This window comes from Mesoplodon bidens (genome assembly GCF_964165515.1).
Source record: "Mesoplodon bidens genome assembly, chromosome: 12".
Classification (NCBI taxonomy): Eukaryota; Metazoa; Chordata; class Mammalia; order Artiodactyla; family Ziphiidae; genus Mesoplodon; species Mesoplodon bidens.
This window is the reverse complement of record NC_138168.1, coordinates 43,176,134-43,199,548: the sequence shown is the minus strand read 5'-3', so window position 1 is coordinate 43,199,548 and position 23,415 is coordinate 43,176,134. Positions and strand designations below refer to the sequence as shown.

The 23,415-nt window shown below is 38.2% G+C and overlaps 1 protein-coding gene across 2 annotated transcripts in view; it reads left to right on the top strand.

Annotated features, from left to right (window-relative positions):
• Window positions 1–23,415, top strand: part of SNX3 (sorting nexin 3) — a 45,299-nt gene that overhangs the window by 19,883 nt on the left and 2,001 nt on the right. The window contains exons 2-3 of one of the 2 annotated variants that reach the window (XM_081251126.1): window positions 16,551–16,646; window positions 23,163–23,287. In XM_081251126.1, coding sequence (XP_081107252.1) covers window positions 16,551–16,646; window positions 23,163–23,287 — 221 coding nt within the window. Of the gene's footprint in view, window positions 1–16,550; window positions 16,647–21,297; window positions 21,604–23,162; window positions 23,288–23,415 lie in introns of those variants that run through there. The other variant, XM_081251125.1, reaches the window with a different exon arrangement.

Genomic DNA, 23,415 nt, shown 5'->3' with positions numbered 1-23,415 from the left:
CACGGGCCCTCTCTAGCTGTGGCGAGCAGGGGGGCCACTCCCTGCCGTGGCGCGGGCCTCCCACCACGGTGGCCTCCCATGCTGCAGAGCATGGGCTCCAGGCACACAGGCCTCAGTAGTCGTGGTGCATGGGCTTCAGTAGTTGTGGCTCACAGGCTCTAGGGTGTGGGCTCAGCAGCTATGGCGCTCGGGCCCAGCCGCTCCGTGGCATGTGGGATCCTCCCGGACTAGGGATTGAACCTGTGTACCCTGCGTTGGCTGGCAAACTCCCAACCACTGCACCACCAGGTAAGCCCTCCTTTTTTTTTTTTTTTTTTGGTTTTTTTTTTTTTTTACTTTTTTTTTAAGTACTCTTTTTTGTGTGTGAATTTTATTTATTTTTTTATACAGCAGGTTCTTATTAGTTATCCATTTTATACATATTAGTGTATATATGTCAATAAAAGTTTTTAACTTTTATTTTATATTGGAGTATAGTTGATTTACAGTGTTGTGTTAGTTCATATTATTATGTTTTAATGTTAATTTATGGATGCTCAGAAGCACTTTTTATGCAATGTTTAAATATTTTTAAAAGCCTCTTAACCAAGTATTACTTAGCTCTTTGCACATAGTAGTTGTTGAACTGTTTAGTAGATTTTAAAAAAATTATTTATTTTGGGCCATGTCGGGTCTTAGTTGCAGTGCACAGGCTCTTCATTGCAGCATGTGGGCTTCTCTCTAGTTGTGGCGTACGGGCTCCAGAGTGCGTGGGCTCTGTAGTTGAGGCACACGGGCTCTCTAGTTGTGGCACATGGGCTTAGTTTCCCCGCGGCATGTGGGATCTTAGTTCTGCAACCAGGGATCAAACCAACGTCCCCTACATTAGAAGGTGGATTCTTAACCGCTGGACCACCAGGGAAGTCCCTTTAGTAGAGTTTTTAACCTTTTTTATTTAACATCTGTTTTGGGTCAGGTACTCTAACCATAGTGTTCCTTAAGAGCATGAACCTTGAACATAGGTAAGAATCCTCTCTATCTCTTTGCCTATTAGTAGACATGTGACCTTGAACAAGTTTCATATCTCCTCTTTTTGAGTTTCTTCAGCCATAAAGTGAACCTTTACACTAAGTATCCAATAAGTGATAATATGTGTGAAGTAATAATAGTTCCTATTTAATTGAGCTAAGTGGCAGTATCTTCATTTTAAAGATACTGCAACTCAGTTATAGAGGGGGAAAGTAACTTGACAGGGTCATACTGTTTAGTACCAGAGAAGGGCTTGAGCCCAGGTCTGCTTGATTAATTTATCTGGTTTTTTGTTTGTTTGTTTGCTGCTTCCAGGAATCAGACATCATTGTCACAGATTTGTGATTAGCTTCTATTATGCTAAGTCTACAATCATAGAAAGGAAATACTGAATGAATGTATATATACTCATACATATTTGCTTGCATCTTGTTCCCCCAACAATGTATCATGTCAGGAACTTCCACCACTAAAAGTGTTGCAACAAGGGCCTCCCTGGTGGCGCAGTGGTTGAGAGTCCGCCTGCCGATGCAGGGGATACGGGTTCGTGCCCCGGTCCGGGAGGATCCCATGTGCCGCGGAGCGGCTGGGCCCGTGAGCCATGGCCGCTGGGCCTGCGCGTCCGGAGCCTGTGCTCCGCAACGGGAGAGGCCACAACAGTAAGAGGCCCGCATACCGCAAAAAAAAAAAAGGAAAAGTCAGAAGTTCTTGGGCTTCCCTGGTGGCGCAGTGGTTGAGAGTCCGCCTGCCGATGCAGGGGACACGGGTTCGTGCCCCGGTCTGGGAGGATCCCACATGCCGCGGAGCGGCTGGGCCCGTGAGCCATGGCTGTTGAGCCTGTGCGTCCGGAGCCTGTGCTCCGCAACGGGAGAGGCCACAACAGTGAGAGGCCCATGTAACGCAAAAAAAAAAAAAAAAAAGTGTTGCAACAATTATTTAAACCTTATGTCTGTCTCTGAGATACAAACTTAATGGCTGTTACCTTGAATACCTTAAGTGAATGGAAAAAACGGGGACTTTAAACTTTTCATCCACATCTAAACTTGAAAACTTTTGATACATAATGATGTAAGCAGCCGTGAAAATATACTTAGAAAATTTTTCTATTAGCTTTAAGACCTTTGACAGGTTGTACATACATGTCTTTATCATAATGTACTCCCCAAATTGAGTACTATCTCACAGAAACTGCCCCATGGTATTCTACTCTCCTTCGTGTCTACCTCCTAACCCTAACCTATCCTTGTATGTATAAAATCTAAGTCAGGGACCATGTCAATATACTTAGCGTTCATGGTAGAGTCTCAGTAAATGCCTTTTATTCTGTATACTTATTAGCATTCTAACATCAGTTTAATGGCTTATGAGACTTCATCATTAATATTTATAAATATTAAATATTTATAGGGTTTCAAGTAGGGTTCGGGGGCTAAAGGTGAAGGATCTGGAATGATTTCCTTTTCTTACAAACTTCACAACACAGCTTGGAGGAGAGGTCACGGAAGGGAAAGTATGAGAAGAAAAGAGGCTATAGACAGAGTACTCTGAAATGAGCCTAAATTATAAGGGAAGGAACCAGAATGCCTTGCTTTCCAGCCCTACCTCAAACACTGATTACACCTAACACTTAAAGATGATCTGCTGGCCAGACATTTTTTAAAATTATACTGACCTAATTATTAATACATTGAAACCTTTGATGACAAGTTACAAGTCTTCTTGTGACCTGTGCTGTTAGTCATGGTATATTATGAGGATTCTTAGAGAGTTACTTACTATTTCTAATAAAAAGATTTTGCATTAGTGATTTGAGTACTTTCAGGTTACTAGAACAATAATCATTCTTTGTACAGCTTTATGAAAGGAATAAAATATTGTAATGGCACTGCTGTCAATTTGTAAGTTTAAATCATGCATGCATATAGTGTTTAATATCATTGTCTAGTTGCTCTTACTATAGCTAATCACTCTGACTAGAAGAGAAAGGAGTCTATTACTATGGGGATCACTCATGTCTTAGAGAATTAAGACTCATTAAATACCCTCTTTGATGTTTTTTATAGTTTTCCAGGTAATTCTTTGAAGAAACACATCAGCTTCATTCTTTTATAATATTGGTGGCAAACTATTTCATACTATCTATTCCTAGAGATATATCAAGTTACTGTAGAGAAAACAACTCAATCTTAAATTATAACCATTATTTTAAAACTTTGCCTTTGTTCAGAGTAGGAAATCTTCAGGTTCAGCTCATTTGATCAGCTTCTTAAGTTATGGAGGAACACTTCCTTTGCTGAATAATCCAGAATCAATAAAATCTTTTGGATTTTCTGGGAACTTCAGCTACTCAGAAAATAGTCAAGAGCTGATAAGGAAGCAAAAAAGTAAACAGCAAAGAGTTTTAAAAATTTTTACGTCTATTCGCTCTTTAGGTATCACATTTTTATATGTGAAATACTGTCCTCTCAGTCTCTTCTTGTTTATTAGCATGATTCTACCAAAGTCAGGTTACTGATTCAGTTATCTATTGCTGTGTAACAAAACTCCCAAAAGTTGGTGGCTCAAAACAACAATTTACTTTCACTTTATTACAGTTCTACAGTTTGGTCAGATCTTAGAAGGGACAGCTTATCTCTGTTCTTGATATCTACTGGAGCAGCTTGATTGGGGCTGGATTTATTTCTGAGATGACTCAGTCACATAGCTAGCTGGCAAGTTGGTGCTGGCTACCATCTGGGAGATAAGCTGGGGCTATTGATCAGGTCCTGAGTTTTCCTCCATGTGGATAGTTAGATTTCTAATAGAATAACGGTGGCTGGGTTCCAAGAGACAATGTCTTTATGAAGAAGCGTTCCAAGAGGACAAGCCCTATTGTAATCAATAGATATTTGCTAATATACCATTGATCAAAGGCAGTTACATGGCCAGGCTCATATGGGAGAGGATACAGAAAGATATGGAGGATACAGAAAGAAAGATACCGAGAGGCATTGTTTATTGTAGGCCACCAAAGTACTAGCCTACTGCAGTTGTGTACCTCCTTAGTCTACAGCAAAGTAGCCTCTCTGGAGGACATTTTGAAGCCTTAACATTCATAGCTTTTGGCCCAGTAATTTTACCTTTAGAGGTTTGTCCTGAGGACAGTATATCAGTTCCCTGGATCTATATTAAGGCTTCATCTAGCTCTCATCCATAGCATTTTGCCCAGGGTCAGATAGCTGATTAATGCCTGAGTTGGGATTAAAACCAGATTGTCTGGTTCCAGAGCTGTATGCTTTAACCATTGTACTATACTATCTCTCATGTAGATGATGACTCTATACAATCATGTTAACAATATCGAATGAGAAGCTGATATTTTTAATAAGAATAAAATTTGTATATATGGAAGTCTGAAAGGATATACAGTTGGTCCTTGAACAGCATAGGTTTGAACTGCATAGGTCCACCTATTCACAGATTTTTTTCAATAGTAAATACTACAGTACTACAGGATCCATGTTTGCAGAACCGCAAATACAGAGGAACCGTGTATTTGGAGGGCCAACTATAAATTATACTTGGATTTTCAACTCTCAGGAGGGTCAACGCCACTAATCCCCAGCATTGTTCAAGGGTCAGTAATGTATCAAAATGACATATCTGCAAATGAGCATGTACCATTGTTTTTTTTTTTTTTTGGTAAGAATACTTTTTATGAGCCTACAATGCAGGCTTAACCTAATATATTCATGTGTGTATGTTTTATGTCTATTTCATTTCTACGCTGATTACTCTAGTGCAGGTTTCTACACTTTTATCTAAACAGTAAGCCTGTGATTAATTATGGTAAAGGTAAATAAATGGTAAAAGGTAATAAAAATTACCTTTTTATTTAAGGTATAAAAATAAAAGGTATAAGGTATAAAAATAAAAAAATAATAAAAGGTAAATTATGCTAAAGGTAATAAATCTTGGAAGACTACTTTGCTCTCCACCCCCCAGTTTTATGCTGTAAATATCTCTTAAGGAGGGTGTCTTTTTTAGATCTCTGTAGTCCATATGTGCCTGGTAATGCATATATTGAAGTTTAAAATACACTTACTGAAAAGAGCTTCTTAACTAATATTCTTTCACTGGTTTCTACATTATAGTTTTACTTACAGTGACCTTGCATCCCCTTTCCAGTTGTGTTCTCATAGTGTTAGTTCCAGATCACTATCCTTGTGGAGGTAAAATATTGCCCTTATCTGTCCTGGCTAAACTAGAATCACTGGTGAGCATACAGATTCCTGAGTCCCCCCGTACCCTGTTTCACATTTAGTAAGTCTAGGTCAGTGGTTCTTGACCCTGATTGAACCTTAGAATCACCTAAAAATACTGATGTTCAGATTCCAACCCATGCTAATTTGAATGAGATTCTCTAGATGAGGGCACTTGGAGTGTGTGGGGATGGGAGTGTGTTTAAAACCTCTTGAGGGACTTCCCTGGTGGTAAGATGTAGTATATCTTATGATATATGATAAGATATAAGAATTAAGATAGTGTCCAGGGCTTCCCTGGTGGCGCAGTAGTTAAGAATCCACCTGCCAATGCAGGGGACATGGGTTCGATCCCTGGTCTGGGAAGATCCCACATGCTGCAGAGCAACTAAGCCCACAGGCCACAACTACTGAGCCCATGTGCCACAACTGCTGAAGCCCACGTTCCCTAGAGCCCATGCTCTGCAACAAGAGAAGCCACTGCAATGAGAAGCCTGCGAACCGCGACAAAGAGTAGCCCCCACTCACCATAACTAGAGAAAGCCCGCATGCAGCAATGAAGACCCAACGCAGCCAAAAATAAATTAATTAATTAAATTAAAAAAAAATAAAACCTCTTGAGGCAATTCTTACAATTAGGCACGTTGGAAAGAGATAGAAAGTAGTTTTGCACTTCAAAAATTGTTCAAAAAAGGTTACCCTGTTAATAGGCGGTTTTCTTCAGCAGAAGCCTGTAGGATGATGTAAGTGTTCATGAACTATTAAGAACAAATTTTCCTTTACAGTAGAATTATTACTGCACAATTCCATTAAAGGTTGTTCATTGAAAACCTTGCATGAGCTCACAAATGAACCTTGTTGCCATTCACAAATGAAGAATATGGACAAAGTAGGAAAAGTATTTGGAATTACTTAGTTTATACATTAAACCAGTCTAGATAATTTCTTCTCTACTGTTTCAGAAATTATACCATAAAGGATACTTCTTTTAAAATAACGGGAAATTGTATCATAGGAAGGCCACGTCCTTATTTTTTAAAAAAAAGAAAGAAAGAAACTAAACTAAATACCTTGGCTTAATGACAATCTACATTTCAAAGGTTCTCCAGACTAAAAGCTTATTCTTCACTTCAATGACTTCTCCCCAGCCATATTTAGAGTTCATCTAGGTTATAAACCATATCTCCAGTTATTCATGCTGTTCCAGTTTGGGTAAAACAAGTATCAAAAGTACTGAAGGGCGAGGTAATAGCTTAAGCACTTCTCAGCTTATCCTTTATCTCTAGATGTAGATATTTGGAGAAATACAACCTTTTAATGAGAACTGTAGTGAGGCATCCATTTACATCTCTTAGGATTGGTTGAATAGAGTATGGTCTATTGGGTATACTTTTGATGTCTTTGCCAGTCTCTTTTTTCAAATGTACACATGACACTATCTGAAGAAATACTAGAAACACCTAGTAAACATTTTTCTAATATCTATTGTTAAGCTATATTCAGGAGACCACGTTTTGAGGCTTGGTTTTCTGCTTGGCTATCAGTGATAATCAGGTTACATATAGGGTATCTGTGAGCTGCTGACTTTAATAGGTCAGCCTGTGTAAGTGTGTAAGACCTAGCTTTTTGGAGACCAATAATGTGGCCATTTCCTCTGCTTGGACATGAAGGGAGCACTTGTTTTAGAGCTCTATACCATGGTTTCAAAATCTGTTCTTTAGTATATAATGTCTGTTTGGATTCCTGATGATTTTACCCTATGTTAAGATTAGTAATACCTTGTGGGAAATGACTGGTTTCTCTTTTATATAAATAGCCTTTTAAGAGTATCAGGCATATAGGCATCTCTCATAACATTTCATCCCTTTGCAGTTTTGTTTCTGATATATTATTAGGAAAAATAAAGAGCAATAAAATAATATTGAATAGTTCTCCTCAAGTTGTTAGTCTTGTTCTTTTCTAGTTTTCTGAGTGCCCCAGGTGTCTTACATAGTGATTAGTCCATCACCTTTTCATAAGCTACACAGAAGCTTGAGAACTGCCCTGAATTTTGCATAGGACAAGTAACAAATATCCATGGCTTCATTCTAGCCAAGTAGACTATAAGTCTTCTTAATTTTTCTGAATTAACAAATTGTGAACATAATGTACTTACACATCTGCGTGTTCACACTGTATTTGGCAGAGAGTAGGACTTTCCTGCAGTAAGCCAGTCTCTCTCTTAATGGTTAAAGTTAGGCAAGTAATTTCACCTAAAAATGTGAATTCTCCAAGAAGAATTCATTCTGTGCTCTGCCAGTTCTATAAGTTTTAAATTTAGCTGGGTAAATTCCAAATGGCACTAAATTTTATTATGAAGGGTAAGTGCAAGAATAAAAAAAAACTCACTATAAAGAGGAAAAAAGGTAACTTTACATGGGAGAAATCTAGCTGACCTCACCTTAACCAAGTGATCCAGTAATAGGACAAGCTGACATCACGTGCTTTCTGATGTCGGGCACTGAGAAAGCGTCAGCATTCCTTCTGTAAGGACATTCCTGACAAAAATGAACGACATGAAACTGGTCATGAGGAAAAGGACAAACCCAGTGTATAATGTATCTCAGATATCTGGCCTGCATTCTTTAAAATTGCCAATGTCTTAAATGGCAAAAGGGCAAGAGGATTGCTCTAGATTGAAGGAGACTAAAGAGATAACAAGGCATATATAAATAAACTACGAAGATATATTGTACAGCACAGGGAATATAGCCAATATTTTATAATAACAAACGGAGTATAATCTATAAAAATTTTGAGCCACTCTGTTGTACACCTGAAACTAATATTGAAAATCCACTATACTTCAATTAAAAAAGAAAACTGCAGAATATTACTGACATCACAAAATTCAGAAATTAACATAATTTTACTAACTGCCTAACACCATTCTGTATTTTTTTGAGGTTTTTGCTGCTGTATACTCGTTGATCACTTCCACATATGACAGCAATTTTATTATATTTTACATAGAAAAAAAATTTTTAAATTACATTCCTTCCTCCAGCATGGAGAATAAAATTTTGTTCTTTACTAATGATAGTTTAGGAAAACAATAGTGTCATATATCATTATTTGTAATGCCATGTAGATTATGGGGCTTGTCAAATTTAGGGAAGTCTCTATCAAGTTTCTTTCATTTTATGAATTGTCATATTTGTGGGCATTTTGAATTTTCTTTGTACAGTATTAAGCTTAAATACTCTGAACTGACATTTCTTAACCAATTTGTTACCAGTGTGAATCTTGTAAAGAATTTTATGTTATTTTCGTTTTGTGTCACATCAGTAAAAACTTTAAACATTAAAAAAAAAGAGCAATAATGAGGCAGTGCTTGATTCTTTTTTTTTAATTAATTAATTTATTTATTTATGTTTGGCTGCATTGGATTTTCGTTGCTGCACGTGGGCTTTCTCCAGTTGTGGCGAGTGGGGCCTACTCTTTCTTGCAGTGTGCAGGCTTCTCATTGAGGTGGCTTCTGTTGTTGAGGAGCGCAGGCTTCAGTAGTTGTGGCACGTGGGCTCAGTAGTTGTGGTTCACGGGCTTTAGAGCAGAGGCTCAGTAGTTGTGGCACACAGGCTTAGTTGCTCAGTGGCATGTGGGATCTTCCCGGAGCAGGGCTCGAACCTGTGTCCCCTGCATTGGCAGGCAGATTCTTAACCACTATGCCCCCAGGGATGCCCCATGGTTTGTTTCGTTGTTTTGTTTTGTTTTAGGACTACCCAGATTACTACCACCAGAAAACTTACTGAGCTGTACTCTCAACGTATTTGTGTACTTTTCTCTATTTGTGTTATTCTTCATTTAAGAAGTTGTTTTAAACTACTCAGGTAATTCTGAAGCATAACCAGGTTGAAGAAGACTTCTTTGACTTCAGTAGTAGGAATAGGGTACGGAGTAGAGATTTTGGATTGACTTTTTTACCTCTGACTTTTTAATATTGTGTTCTATATTTAGATATGACTTTAAAAGCTCCTTTCAGTGCCAGATCTGATCACTCTTGTTGTATTCTCAGATTTTGCCTCCCTTGTTAATATAGGTAACCTATTTTATAGTTTTCCAAAAAAATGTTATTAAGTAGTGGTGACATTTAACTAGTATTTGGCTTATAATGATTACTAAAAGCATATTTTCAATGTGGAATAAAATAGTTTTTATAGACTTTATGGATTCCAGGCAACCAACTTAACTTTTTGAGGGGCAGATGATTATAATTCTCTGCTTTTTAAGTGTTAGTTTGGGCCATAGCCCTGACGTAGCTTTAAATTATGGTTAATTTGAGGTTTCTTATACGTATGACAATAGTTGATGTAAATATTTATAGGAGCCTCTGTCTTTGCTTTGCAGAACGTTCATAACTCCATGAATGAAACTGAAAAGTCTAAAATAGGCCAAGGTTACTTAAGCTCACCTTCAGCATTTACTAATAACACATACCTACACAAATAGCTGACGGCTGTGTCTTAGTTTATGGTTCCTGCCTAATGATGAACTTTAGTTTTGCTTGTCTCTGGTCTTGCCTGTCTCTGGTCACTGTTCCTCAGTTATTGTTATTTCATGCAAATGGCTGAGTTTGACACTTTTACCTGTTAGGTAAAATGAACCATAGCCAGAGGAAAACAGTAGTTTCTAGTTTATGCTCAGCTTGAGCAACTAGAGCAGCTTTTCTTTGTTTCTTTCTTACTTATGTATGTATGTATGTATGTATGTATGTATGTATGTATGCATGCTGCTCCAGGTCTTAGTTGTGGCACATGGGATCTTCGCTGCAGCATGCGGGCTCTTAGTTGCAGCATGCGGACTTCTTAGTTGCGGCATGTGAACTGTTAGTTGCAGCATGCATGCAGGATCTAGTTCCCCTACCAGGGATCAAACCTGGGTCCCCTGCATTGGGAGCATGGAATCTTACCCACTGGACCACTAGGGAAGTCCCTAGAGCAACTTTCCTTGAAATTAGGAGGAAAATATGAATATAAGGATGAGAAAATACTAAATCTTGCCTTTTAAGTTTCAGAAGTTTTAGTCATCTTAAGTTAACCATAGTCAAGTCTGATTTACATTTAGTTTCAGAATTTAGCACTTTATTTGTCTCTGGATAAGTCAAAAGCATTTTAAATGATATCCAAAAGAAAACCTTTAAAGACTTTTTGCTATAATTTGCCTCAGTTGTCTGTCTCTTTTCCATATTCTTCAAGCAGATAAAACTTAAAACTAGCTAGAACCAACCTTTTTCTTTTTTTTTAAGGAATAACTGACATATAACATATGACTTTCAGGTGTACAACATAATGATTTGATATTTGTATACATTGTGAAATGATCACCACAATAAGTCTAGTTAATATCCAGAATCATACATAGTTACCAAAAAAATGCTTTTGTGTGTGGTGAGAATAGAACCATCTGTTTTCATGCTGCCCCTTAGTAGTACATGTAGCTAATCTGTTGAATTCATAGTAACTTCTCCGTTATACTTTTTTGATTTAAAGATATTTTCCTGTTCAGAGATGTTTGTTAACTGCTGGTGCTCACACGGAGATACCTTAGCCAGACATTCAGGCTTTTCAGTTTTAATTCCCATCATCTCCTATGGTTTAGAATATACAAGAATTACTTCCTAAATATACTTCTTCCTTCTTTGCATGTTTTCACCATTCTCAACTGTCTTCCTGTAGTATGGCTGACTCCATGTGTTAAAGGAATACTGACCAAACCAATCGTCAGTTCCTTTATGCTTCTTCCTTTTTCTTTATACAAATGGTATCATACTGTAGATAGATACTGTTTTGAAACTTATACTTTACACATCTCAGGCAGGCTGACTGATCAGTCTATGGCTGAGTTATATTTTCTAAAAGCTGTATAATAATTCATTTTATATTTGTAACAGTTTAATAAGATTTTTAGTTTTCTGGGGTTTTGTGTGTGTGGTGTTTTTTTTGTTTTTTGCTATTATATAAACAATGCTAAAGTAAATTTCTATGCACTGATACCTTTCTGCATATGTGGAAATATTTGTAGGATTAATTCCTGGTGGAATTGTTGGCTCAAAAGATAAATGCGGGCTTCCCTGGTGGCGCAGTGGTTGAGAGTCTGCCTGCCAATGCAGGGGACCACGGGTTCGTGCCCCAGTCCAGGAAGATACCACATGCCGCAGAGCGGCTGGGCCCCTGAGCCATGGCCACTGAGCCTGCGTGTCCGGAACCTGTGCTCCACAACGGGGGAGAGGCCACAACAGTGAGAGGCCCGCGTACCGCAAAAAAAAAAAAAGATAAATGCATTGGGGCTTCCCTGGTGGCGCAGTGGTTGAGAATCCGCCTGCCAATGCAGGGGACACGGGTTCGAGCCCTGGTTCAGGAAGATCCCACATGCCGTGGAGCAACTAAGCCCATGCGCCACAACTACTGAGCCCATGTGGCACAACTACTGAAGCCTGCGCGCCTAGAGCCCGTGCTCCACAAGAGAAGCCACTGCAATGAGAAGCCCACACACCACAACAAAGAGTAGCCTCTGCCCGACGCAACTAGAGAAAGCCCACGTGCAGCAACAAAGACCCAACGCAGCCAAAAATAAATAAATAAATAGAAAAAAAAATTTTAATTAAACTAAGAAAAAAAGATAAATGCATTTAAAAGAGTGATAGATATCACCAAAACACCCTCCTTAAAGGTTGTACCAGTTTTCACTATTATCAGCAAGTTTTTTAGATGCCTATCTATCTTCACCATCACTGGGTATTAAAATTTAATACCTGCCTGTCTGACAAATGAAAATGGGATCTTACTGTTTTGACTGGCATTTCTTGTGTGAGTGAAGTTGAACATTATTGACATAATTTTTGTGTGTTCTGCCTGTTCTGTTTGTCAGGTTATTCATCTTTATCTTTCATTAGTTTTTAAGTTCTTTACATTTTAATTAAATTATTTCTTTGTTTTTTATTGCATATATTTGTCTACAGTTTTTTGTGGTCTTTCAACTTTTTGTTTATGGTGTATGGTATTTTTGTGTGTGTGTGTGTGGTATGCGGGCCTCTCACTGCTGTGGCCTCTCCCGTTGCGGAGCACAGGCTCCGGACGTGCAGGCTCAGCGGCCATGGCTCACGGGCCCAGCTGCTCCACGGCATGTGGGATCTTCCCAGACTGGGGCACGAACCCGTGTCCCCTGCATCGGCAGGCGGACTCTCAACCACTGCGCCACCAGGGAAGCCCAGGTGTATGGTATTTTTAACCATGGAAATTTAACTTTTCATATGCTTATCATGTAACCTAACATGTTATAAGCTTCATAAAAGCCGGGACTGCATCTTACTCATTGTTATATTCCTCATCTTATCTAGCACTATGCCCTTTTATAGATGCTCTTAAACTGTAGTAATAGTTGCATCCTCCCAAAACTGTAGGGGAAACAAATTATCCTTACTCTTTTCTCTTTAGAAAACCAAAATAGAATATTTTATAAGGGTTAAATAAGTTGAAAGTGACCGATCATGAGAGTTTGAAATCAACAGGGATAGTCCAGTGGCTTAAACAAAAAACATCAGCATCTTTCATTTGTATTTTGATCAAGTTGAATTGCAAGTCCTTGTGATGATCAGGGAGAAGTTAACAGGCACACTTACCACTCTAAAAATAATGGGCAAATAATACTAAGAATTACTTGATGTGACTTTATCAAAACTCTAAACAAACACACGAAAGGATGCTCAACATCACTAATCATTAGAGAAATGCAAATCGAAACCACAATGAGATATCACCTCACACCGGTCAGAATAGCCATCATCAAAAAATCTACAAACAATAAATGCTGGAGAGGATGTGGAGAAAAGGGAACCCTCTTGCACTCTTGGTGGGAATGTAAATTGATACAGCCACTATGGAGAACAGTATGGAGGTTCCTTAAAAAACTAAAAATAGAATTACCATATGACCCAGGGCATATACCCTGAGAAAACCATAATTCAAAAAGAGTCATGTACCACAATGTTCATTGCAGCTCTGTTTACAGTAGCCAGGACATGGAAGCAACCTAAGTGTCCATCGACAGATGAATGGATAAAGAAGATGTGGCACATATATACAATGGAATATTACTCAGCCATAAAAAGGAACGAAACTGTGTTATTTGTAGTGAGGTGGATGGACCTAGAGACTGTCATACAGAGTGAAGTAAGTCAGAAAGAGAAAAACAAATACCGTATGCTAACACATATATATGGAATCTTAAAAAAAAAAAAGGTTCTAAAGAACCTAGTGGCAGGACAGGAATAAAGACGCAGACATAGAGAATGGACTTGAGGACACGGGGAAGGGGAAGGGGAAGCTGGGATGAAGTGAGAGAGTGGCCTGGACATATATATTACTACCAAATGTAAAATAGATAGCTAGTGGGAAGCAGCTGCATAGCACAGGGAGATCAGCTCGGTGCTTTGCGTCCACCTAGAGGGGTGGGATAGGGAGGGCGGGAGGGAGACATAAGAGGGAGGGGATATGGGGATGTATGTATATGTATAGCTGATTATCACTTTGTTATACAGCAGAAACTAACACACCATTGTAAAGCAATTATACTCCAATAAAGATGTTTAAAAAACACAAAAAACTCTAATAAATCGGTCCTCATATAAAGAGAAATTATAACCAGCTGAGAAAACCATGAAATTTTCTTAAGCTAACCATGATCCTTTTTTAATGTATAATCTATCAAACTCTTAGCTAATCATAGAAAGGAATGGACTTTTTCTCCCTCCCACTATCCGTCTATTAAAGTGAATCAGATATAATCATGCTTGTGTCAAAAGTTCAAAAGGGAAAATGGAGGTAAAATGAGCTGAATTGGCATTCTTCCCTCAACATTGTACCTGTAAGCTTGATATGTTGTTTCAGAGATTAACTTTATAGACTTCCGTACCCATAAGTATGAAAATTCTTAGGGAACTCTTTTCACAAGCTTGATCTTAACATATTGAATAAAGAGAGCAGCTAATCCCTTTTGTAAAGTAATTTGAGAGGAGGGAATTCAAAATGTAAAGTCTCACCTGCAGAAAACACTCAATTCTGTAAAGCCCTTTCTATCTTCAGACACTTACAAAGACTTAATATTTTAATGCGGAAGGGTGAACTTGGCTTAAAAGCGAATGGGTGAAATTAGAGAGAAATAATCCAGTGCTTTCTTTCTGGGAATTATCATCCTGCTCTCCAGGGGACCTAATTTTATTCCCTGTGGGGAGTGAGAATACCCCTCTGTACAGCAAGCCAGAATCTCTAAATATAAGCTTGACTTTTAGTATAATAAGGGTCTTGTTAGGTGCAATTTTGCTCTTAGTCATTAATACAATGAACAAATGTTGTGGTTACCTGGGAAAGAAAATTCAAGTGCTTTTAAACCTCTTGTGAGATTTGGTTTCATGCTTGAAAACTATACAGTGTTATGCCCAATAGCATCTGTAGAAGATTCCAAGCTATAAGTTATACTACATAGAGAAGTTAATACACATTGGAAAAAATTGAAACCACTGCAAAATGGGTTTAAGGTCCTGAATAAAAAGCTTTTCTTTTGCTGAATGACACTTACTAGTGGCATTAAGTTTAACAAATGATTGGAATTTTCTTAGGGGTGAATTTTACATGATGATGATGTCCCTGTAAGAAGCCAGTCTTTCCTTCTGGTGACACTTTTTCTTTTCAGCTTTAAAACAGTTTGTCATTCTACAAGTGCAAAGACTGAATAAAGGACAAAATGTAATCTGAGAGTATAGAGTATTAAATAGCATTTTCAGTATGGTATGGCATTAATTGTGTTAGGTCATTTCTGTCCCTACCAACTTTGTGATATTATGTGCATTTAAATTTTTTTTTTTTTTGGCGGTACTTGGGCCTCTCACTGTTGTGGCCTCTCCCGTTGCGAAGCACAGGCTCCGGACGCGCAGGCTCAGCGGCCACGGCTCACGGGCCCAGCCGCTCTGTGGCATGTGGGATCTTCCCAGACCGGGGCACGAACCCGTGTTCCCTGCATCGGCAGGCGGACTCCCAACCACTGCGCCACCAGGGAAGCCCTATGTGCATTTTAAAATCTATTCTTGATTATAAAATTGTAGTGGTATACAGCTTCTGCTAATAGCCCTCAGTCGTAAACCATTTTAAATTGTATTTGGTAGTATATTTTCTCTTTAGGATCAGTAAATGATAATAGAAATCTTTCTTATTACTTTAAGTTTAGAATTTGACCAAAGTAGTCTTTGCATTCTTTATTTTAAAGAATAGTCTTCCATTCCGATGTAACCTCAAGGTACTGGGCATTATGTTTTCAGTTCCTAAACTTGCCCTCAGCCTGTAAGCTCTGGACAGATGGACCTTATGTGTAGGACTCCTAATTTCCTATTGGTGGTAAGAGTGCATTGCACTCTTTCCCTGCTGTTTTCTCGCATTTTTAAGAAGACTATTAAGAATAATTCTGTATTCTTTTCTTTCACTATGAAACATCTAATTTAGTCATAATAACAAAATATTTTGTGTTTCATTTCAAAGTAGTTAAGGTCTGTTTCCCCTATGAGCATTGTATACTAAACTGTATAGCAATCAGAGCTAGCTTCATCTCACTCCTGACATTTTTACAGCTTACTGAAATAGAAAAACTGACCTATATTTATGTAACTGACCTCAGGCAGAATGACATCCAAAAGCATATGTACAAACGTGCATTTTAAAAGTTGTATTCTACTAGAGAATGGACTTGAGGATATGGGGAGGGGGAAGGGGAAGCTGTGACAAAGCGAGAGAGAGGCATGGACATATATACACTACCAAACGTAAAATAGATAGCTAATGGGAAGCAGCCGCATAGCACAGGGAGATCAGCTAGGTGCTTTGTGACTGCCTGGAGGGGTGGGATAGGGAGGGTGGGAGGGAGACGCAAGAGGCAGGGGATGTGGGAACATATGTATATGTATAACTGACTCACTTTGTTATGAAGCAGAAACTAACACCATTGTTAAGCAATTATACTCCAATAAAGATGTAAAAAAATAAATAAATAAAAATTGTATTCTAGTATAAATAACATACTTTTTAACAGCCATGTAAAAAATGTACTTTTTTACATTTAAAGGTAAAATGTCATCTTAATAACTTTATGATTTTCTTATATTAACATAACTAGGCTTGCCATGTTATCAATTTGACAAACAGGTCCCCCCCAACCCCCCACTTTTTTGAAGTCCCTGTAACATGCTTCAACTTAGGAGTGATTTTCTGTTTGTTTCAGACAAATCTGCCTATTTTCAAGCTGAAGGAATCTACCGTTAGAAGAAGATACAGTGACTTTGAATGGCTGCGAAGTGAATTAGAAAGAGAGAGCAAGGTAAGAATTATTTGTAATGTGACTGTAAAACAAAACATTCCAAATTTTAATGTTTAAGACTTCTCAGGAGAATTATCTTGAATAAAGTGAGTAAAAGCAAACATTTCTTTTTTTTTTTTTTTCAAATAGTTCAATTTCATTTTACTTCATAGGAGATGGGGGAAGTGTGCAGTTTTTCCTTAGAACTCTTCCTTCTCATGTCTACTTCAGTGGCCCGGTTGAGGCCTTTGTTGACTCACACTGAGATAACTCTTCTTAGAACTTTCTTGCTATTGCTTCCTTCCTTTCCGTGATCTTCCTGTCCCACCTTCCTCTCCTCCCCTTGCTAAGTTTCTCTTATTCAGTACATCTCCTATATCAGTGTATTTCCAATTTTTTTTTTTTTACTGACTCCATACTTTTTTTTTATCATCACACATTTACATATAACAGAAGTTTCACAAACCAGTACTTACCTTACTCTGTGTGACAGGTACTGATATTCCTCAGATTAGCTTTTTAAATGATGGCCATGATCTACTGTTGGGTTGCTACCTGCAGTTTTAGAACACTGTCGTATATCCTGGTAATAATTGTCTTCTCTTAGAAGAAATTTGGTGGCTTTGGCTGCAAAATAGAGAGAACAAGGTCTCATTCTAATGTCTCTTATTTCAGCCCTATATCAGAATGACATATATGGCGTGGAGTCATGAAAAGTACACTCAGAATAAAGAAAAGTTATCTTGTGACTAGAGTGTAGTAGGATAAGAAGTGGGTATGGTAGGAGCCCTGAAGTAGGTTAAGGCTAACTCGTTCTCGCTTCTGAAGCGTACTGAGGTAGAAAAGGAAGGAAAACGTCCTTAACCAGAAAAATGTGGCTGGATACAAGAGCAACATATACAAATCATAGCATTCCATCAAAAATGGAAAAACAGTTTTACTCAAAAGAATATCATTGAAAGATCAAAAGAAGACCTTAATAAACAGAAATATTACATTCCTGGTTTGGAATATTCACTTTTGAAGATTCATCTACTCTATAAACATTTGAGAGCTCATTCTGTGTGTTCTGCCAGTTGCAGATAGAAGTGAACAAATGAAGGGTCTCTACTTTTATGGCACTTTATTGGGTAAGTTGGGGTAGTGGTGAAGGGAGACCAGAAAAAGATGGTAAGATATATAATATGTCAGATGGTAATATGCTCTAAAAAACAAAATTAAACTAAGGGAAATAGGGAGTGCCAGGAGAGCTACTGTCATGTAGGATAGTCAAGGGAAGGCCTCTCTTAGAGGTGGCATTTTAGCAGTAGACCTGACAGAAATAAGGCAGTATCTCCTAACTTATTTATAAATTTGTAAAATTCTAATACAAATCTTAATGGAGTTCTTTATAAACCTGCAGATTTATATAGAGCTTTAGAATCAGAGAAAGCTCAAGAATGGCCAAAAGTTATTTTTACCAATAATTTAGCACCTGTAGACATCAGAGCATATGTTAAGACTATAGTAATTAAAACAATGTAGTATTGCTTTAGGTATGGACAAATAGATTAGCAGAATGTCAGAGAATTTAAAAGCTGACCACGTGTTTACTGGAAATTTAGTTCATAACAAAACTAACATTGTCAGTTTGTGCAGAAAGGAATTTATATTCAGTAAATGGGGTTGAAACATTCGGCTATTTGGGAATAAAGATTTTTTTTTTTAATAATTTTTTTTAACAAACTCTTTATTTATTTGTTTGTTTGTTTGTTTATTTATGGCTGTGTTGGCTCTTCGTTTCTGTGCAAGGGCTTTCTCTAGTTGTGGCAAGTGGGGGCCACTCCTCACCGCAGTACGCGGGCCTCTCGCTAGCGCAGCCTCTCTTGTTGCGGAGCACAGGCTCCAGACGCGCAGGCTCAGTAATTGTGGCTCATGGGGCTAGTCGCTCCGCGGCATGTGGGATCTTCCCAGACCAGGGCTCGAACCCGCGTCCCCTGCATTGGCAGGCAGATTCTCAACCACTGCGCCACCAGGGAAGCCCGGGAATAAAGATTTATAACTCACTGTATATAAATTACAGATGGTTTGAAGATCTAAATGTACAAAACAAGTAAGGAAAGTTTTGGGTGACAAAGACATTTTTTATGACCATAGGGAGCAGTGTCTGTTTTTACCCCACCTTTATTGAGATAGAATTGAGAAGTAACATTAAGTTACATAAGACAATGATTTGATATGTGTATGTATTGTGGAATGATTACCATAGTAAAATTAGTTAATACATCTGTCACTTCACATAGGGGTTTTTGTTTGTTTTGTTTTGTTGTTAGTGGTAGTAACATTCAATGTCTGTTTCTCGTAGCAACGTTTAAGAGTACAATACAATCCTGTTAGCTATAGTTACCATGCTATACATTAGATTCCAGAACCTACTCATCTTTTAACTGAAAGGTTGTACCATTTGACCAATGTCTCCCCATTTCGCCCACCCCTCAACCCATCTACTACTCTCTGTTTCTGTGAGTTCACCTCTTTTAGATTCCACATATAAGTGAGATCATACAGTATTTGTCTTTTTCTGTCTGATGATGGGAAGAAGTGTCTTGATAGGCTTTTGGCTTTGCTTAACATAGCACCTGGCACACTGGAGTGTTTAATACGCACTTCATGAATGTATACATCACTTTTTTTTATGACAGCTTTATTGAAAGAATTCACATGCCATACAATTCACCAATTTAAAGTGTACAATTCAGTGGTTCTTACTATATTCACAAAGTTGTGCAACCATTACTATAGTCAGTTTTAGAACATTGTAATCACTCCGTAAGAGAAACCCCATACCCGTTAGTAATCACTACCAATTTCTCCTCACCCAGCCCTAAACAACCACTAATCTTCTTTCTCTATGGATTTGCCTGTTCTGGGCATTTCATATAAATAGAAGCATAAAATATGTAGTCGTTTGTGTCTGGTTTCTTTAACTGGCTTCTTTCACTGAGCGTGTTTTCTAGGTTCATCCTATTGTATTGTTAATCACTACTTCATTTCTTTTTATTTCCCCCAAATATTCTTTTGTATGGATAAACCACATTTTATTTATCCATTTATCATTGGCAGACATTTGGGTCATTCCTGCTTTTTGACTATTGAGAATAATGCTGCTGTGGGACTTCCCTGGTGGTCCAGTGGTTAAGACTATGCTCCCAATGCAGGGGGCCCGGATTCAATCCCTGGTCAGGGAACTAGGTCCCGCATGCCGCAACTAAGACCCACGCAGTCAAATAAATAAATAAATAAATAAATATTTTTTAAAAAAATAATAATGCTGCTGTGAACATTCATGTACAGGTTTTTGTATGGACATAATGTGTTTGTATCTCTTGGGTATATACCTAAGAATGGATTTACAGCCATATGATAACTCTGTTTAATCTTTTGAGGAACTCCCAGACTATTTTTTCCAGAACAGCTATACCATTTTTACATTTCCACCAACAATGTATAAAGGTTCCACATTTTTCCACATCCTCACCAACATTTAATATTATCTGATTTCTTTATTATAGCTTTCTTAGCGTGTGTGAGGTGGTATCTCGTGGTTTTCATTTTCCTGGTGGCTAATAATGTTGATCATCTTTTCATGTACTTATCAGCCATTTACATATCTTCTGTGGAGAAATTTTTTTTCAGATCCTTTGCCCATTTAATTGAGTTTCTTTTATTATTAGTTATATATAGAATATACTAAAAAAACAAAAAACCTCTTACAAGTCCCTTATCAGATTTACAGTTTGCAAAAATCTTCTCCCATTCTGTGGATTGTTTTCACTTGACGTTGTCCTTTGACGCACAGTACTTCACTTTTAACATTAGACCAGATAATTATTTTGGGCATTTAAGCTGTGTGAAAGTTGTACTTACATTAGTATTGCTAAGAACAATTAATCAAATTGTTTTATTTATATATTAGTACTTTTAATTAAGATCTGTTGTACTAGACTAGAAAGTAGATGACATTTATTGTATTTACTGGTCATTATGGTTCAATCTTTTAGCTTTTTTTATTTCAGTGTGCTTTCACTATATTATGCTGACCAGATATCCTTCTGTCCACTTCTTGCCCCACATACACACACATATCATCAGACTCATTACTTTTAAATTGGTGTAAGAATTCTAAGTAGATCTTTTCAGGCTGCTTAAGGAAAAATAATTTGATGTTGAAGATCTTTGGGATCTTAGCTGGACAAACCACTCATAATTTTTGTAGGTGAATTATCCTGTTGCCTACAACCTTACCATCCATTTCAATGAGTATTTTGAGTATTAGTAAGAACGTATCTCTGTGGATGATAATACATAGTAATCTTTAATCTTAAATTTCATGCTAAATTCTACCCTGAATTAATGGTGGTCATTTCTTTAACACACTGGTTCTATATTCCTTTTTTTTTATAATAGCTTTATAAATACAGATGTTTTTCCCTGCCCATCATATAAACTATTCTTCTGGAGCTCAGCTAGTGGTCATGATCCCTGTTTTTTTTGTTTTGTTTTGTTTTTTGCGGTATGCGGGCCTCTCACTGTTGTGGCCTCTCCTGTTGCGGAGCACAGGCTCCAGACACGCAGGCTCAGCGGCCATGACTCACGGGCCCAGCTGCTCCGCGGCATGTGGGATCTTCCCAGACCGGGGCATGAACCCATGTCCCCTGCATCGGCAGGCGGACTCTCAACCACTGCACCACCAGGGAAGCCCGATCCCTGTTTTGTTTTGTTTTTTTGCGGTACACGGGCCTCTCACTGTTGTGGCCTCTCCTGTTGTGAAGCACAGGCTCCGGACGCGCAGGCTCAGCGGCCATGGCTCACGGGCCCAGCCGCTCTGCGGCATGTGGGATCTTCCCGGATCGGGGCTCGAACCCGTGTCCCCTGCAACGGCAGGCAGACTCTCAACCACTGCGCCACCGGGGAAGCCCCCGATCCCTGTTTTTTAATTGTAAGTTCCCTGCAGGTTTTAACTCTTCAACTTGACAAATGCTAATATAGGAGAGAGATTTAAGAATGTTAAAGCAAACTTATGAAGACAAATCTTTAGATGTCTTAATCATTGGGTATCTGGGGAGAGTAGATCTAGGAAGGAATTACAAAGTTTATGTTGGGCATTGGTTTTGTGTTTTTTTGCTCTTTGTTTTTTGCTGATCTGTAAGAAGTTGTATGATCTTTCCCTTTTTTACCTTGTTGAATTATCGTTTTAGGATAGAAACTCTGCATCAAGGGTTTTAGGTTTTACCTCTTAGAATATGTATAATTTTATTACTGGTGTTTACTATTTATATTTCTCCTTGTTTGACTTGTTTGCCCACACCTTTTCTCTGTTTTAACATAAGATAAGGATTCACCTAAGTGGTTAGTCATTTAACAGACATTTGAGCTTCTGTTGTATGCCCAGCTTTTCTTAAAATAACCATAAAAAGCCTGAGACAAGGGTCCTTGATTTGAAAGCATTAATAGGGTAGATTGGTGGTTCTCCACCAGGGGCAGTTTTGTTCCCCAGGAGACATTTGACAGTGTCTGGAGACCACTATTATTGTCACAACTGTGGGGTTGCCTACTGGCTGCGTCTAGTGGGTAGAGGCCTGGGATGCTGTTGAATAGGTATTCTATGGTGTACAAGAAACCCCTCCCCCCTGTACATTATCTAGTTCAAAATGTTAATAGTGCCATGGTTGAGAAATCCTGAGATAGAGAACCCAACTAACCTGTGAAATAAATAGCTAGGTGCTATTTAATTCAAACAAATATTTGAGCTCCAGATAATTCCCAGAAGAGGGAGATCAGTCATAAATTGTCCCTAGAGGAAAGTTAGGCTTTGACAGGGAAAATTTGGGATGTTCCTCTAGTGTGGGAAGGAAGAAATGACAGGTCTTTGGGGAAAGATAGGATAATGGGTTTGGGAGAAAGTTGACGTGCTTCTTAGCCTAGGAAATGGAAGAGTGGCAACAAGTAGAGTTGATTATTTTGTCATCACCTCAAACACAGGTAGGAAAGATTATATGCGGATGGTAGGAGGTGGAAGAAATTTACCACAGAATTCTTAGCTGCCCATGCCAGAAAGAACAATGTTAGTATTTTACTTCTTCATTTAATTGAGAGTTGAGTTTGATCTCTTCAGTTACCACTGTAATAAAGCATTGTCTTCCCCAAGTGACATCTAAACTGTCTGAGGGGCATGGTAGCCTTTATTTCAGTATTGATTATTCACTTTGTATACTTGTGCTTTGATAAGTCCAGGAAAAATGAAAATTAAGCTGTGGGCCCTGCCATTGAGGAGCTTTGGTCTGATGGACTATTCTGGCATTTTGGTTATCTTGCCTCCAAAACACTGAATCATTTTTCAGTGTATTTTTATTGATTCCCTTTTACTGTATATTTAAACTAGTTTAACAATGGGATGGTTCTCATAGTGAAGATATACTTTGTCTTCGTGTTATGCTCTATAAATTTTCCCAACTCAGCCAGCATGTTCAAGAACTTTCTTTCCTTATCTTGTTTTAGGTTGTAGTTCCCCCACTCCCTGGGAAAGCATTTTTGCGTCAGCTTCCTTTTAGAGGAGATGATGGAATATTTGATGACAATTTTATTGAAGAAAGGAAGCAAGGGCTGGAGCAGTTTATAAACAAGTAAGTGCTTTCTGTTCTCAGGGTCTAAGAGTGAATAGTGTTCTGAGATGTCTTTAGGTGACTGCTGTTTATTAATTTAGATATCAGACTAAACTGGTGCTTTTTCTTTTTGGTCATTTCCTAACTTT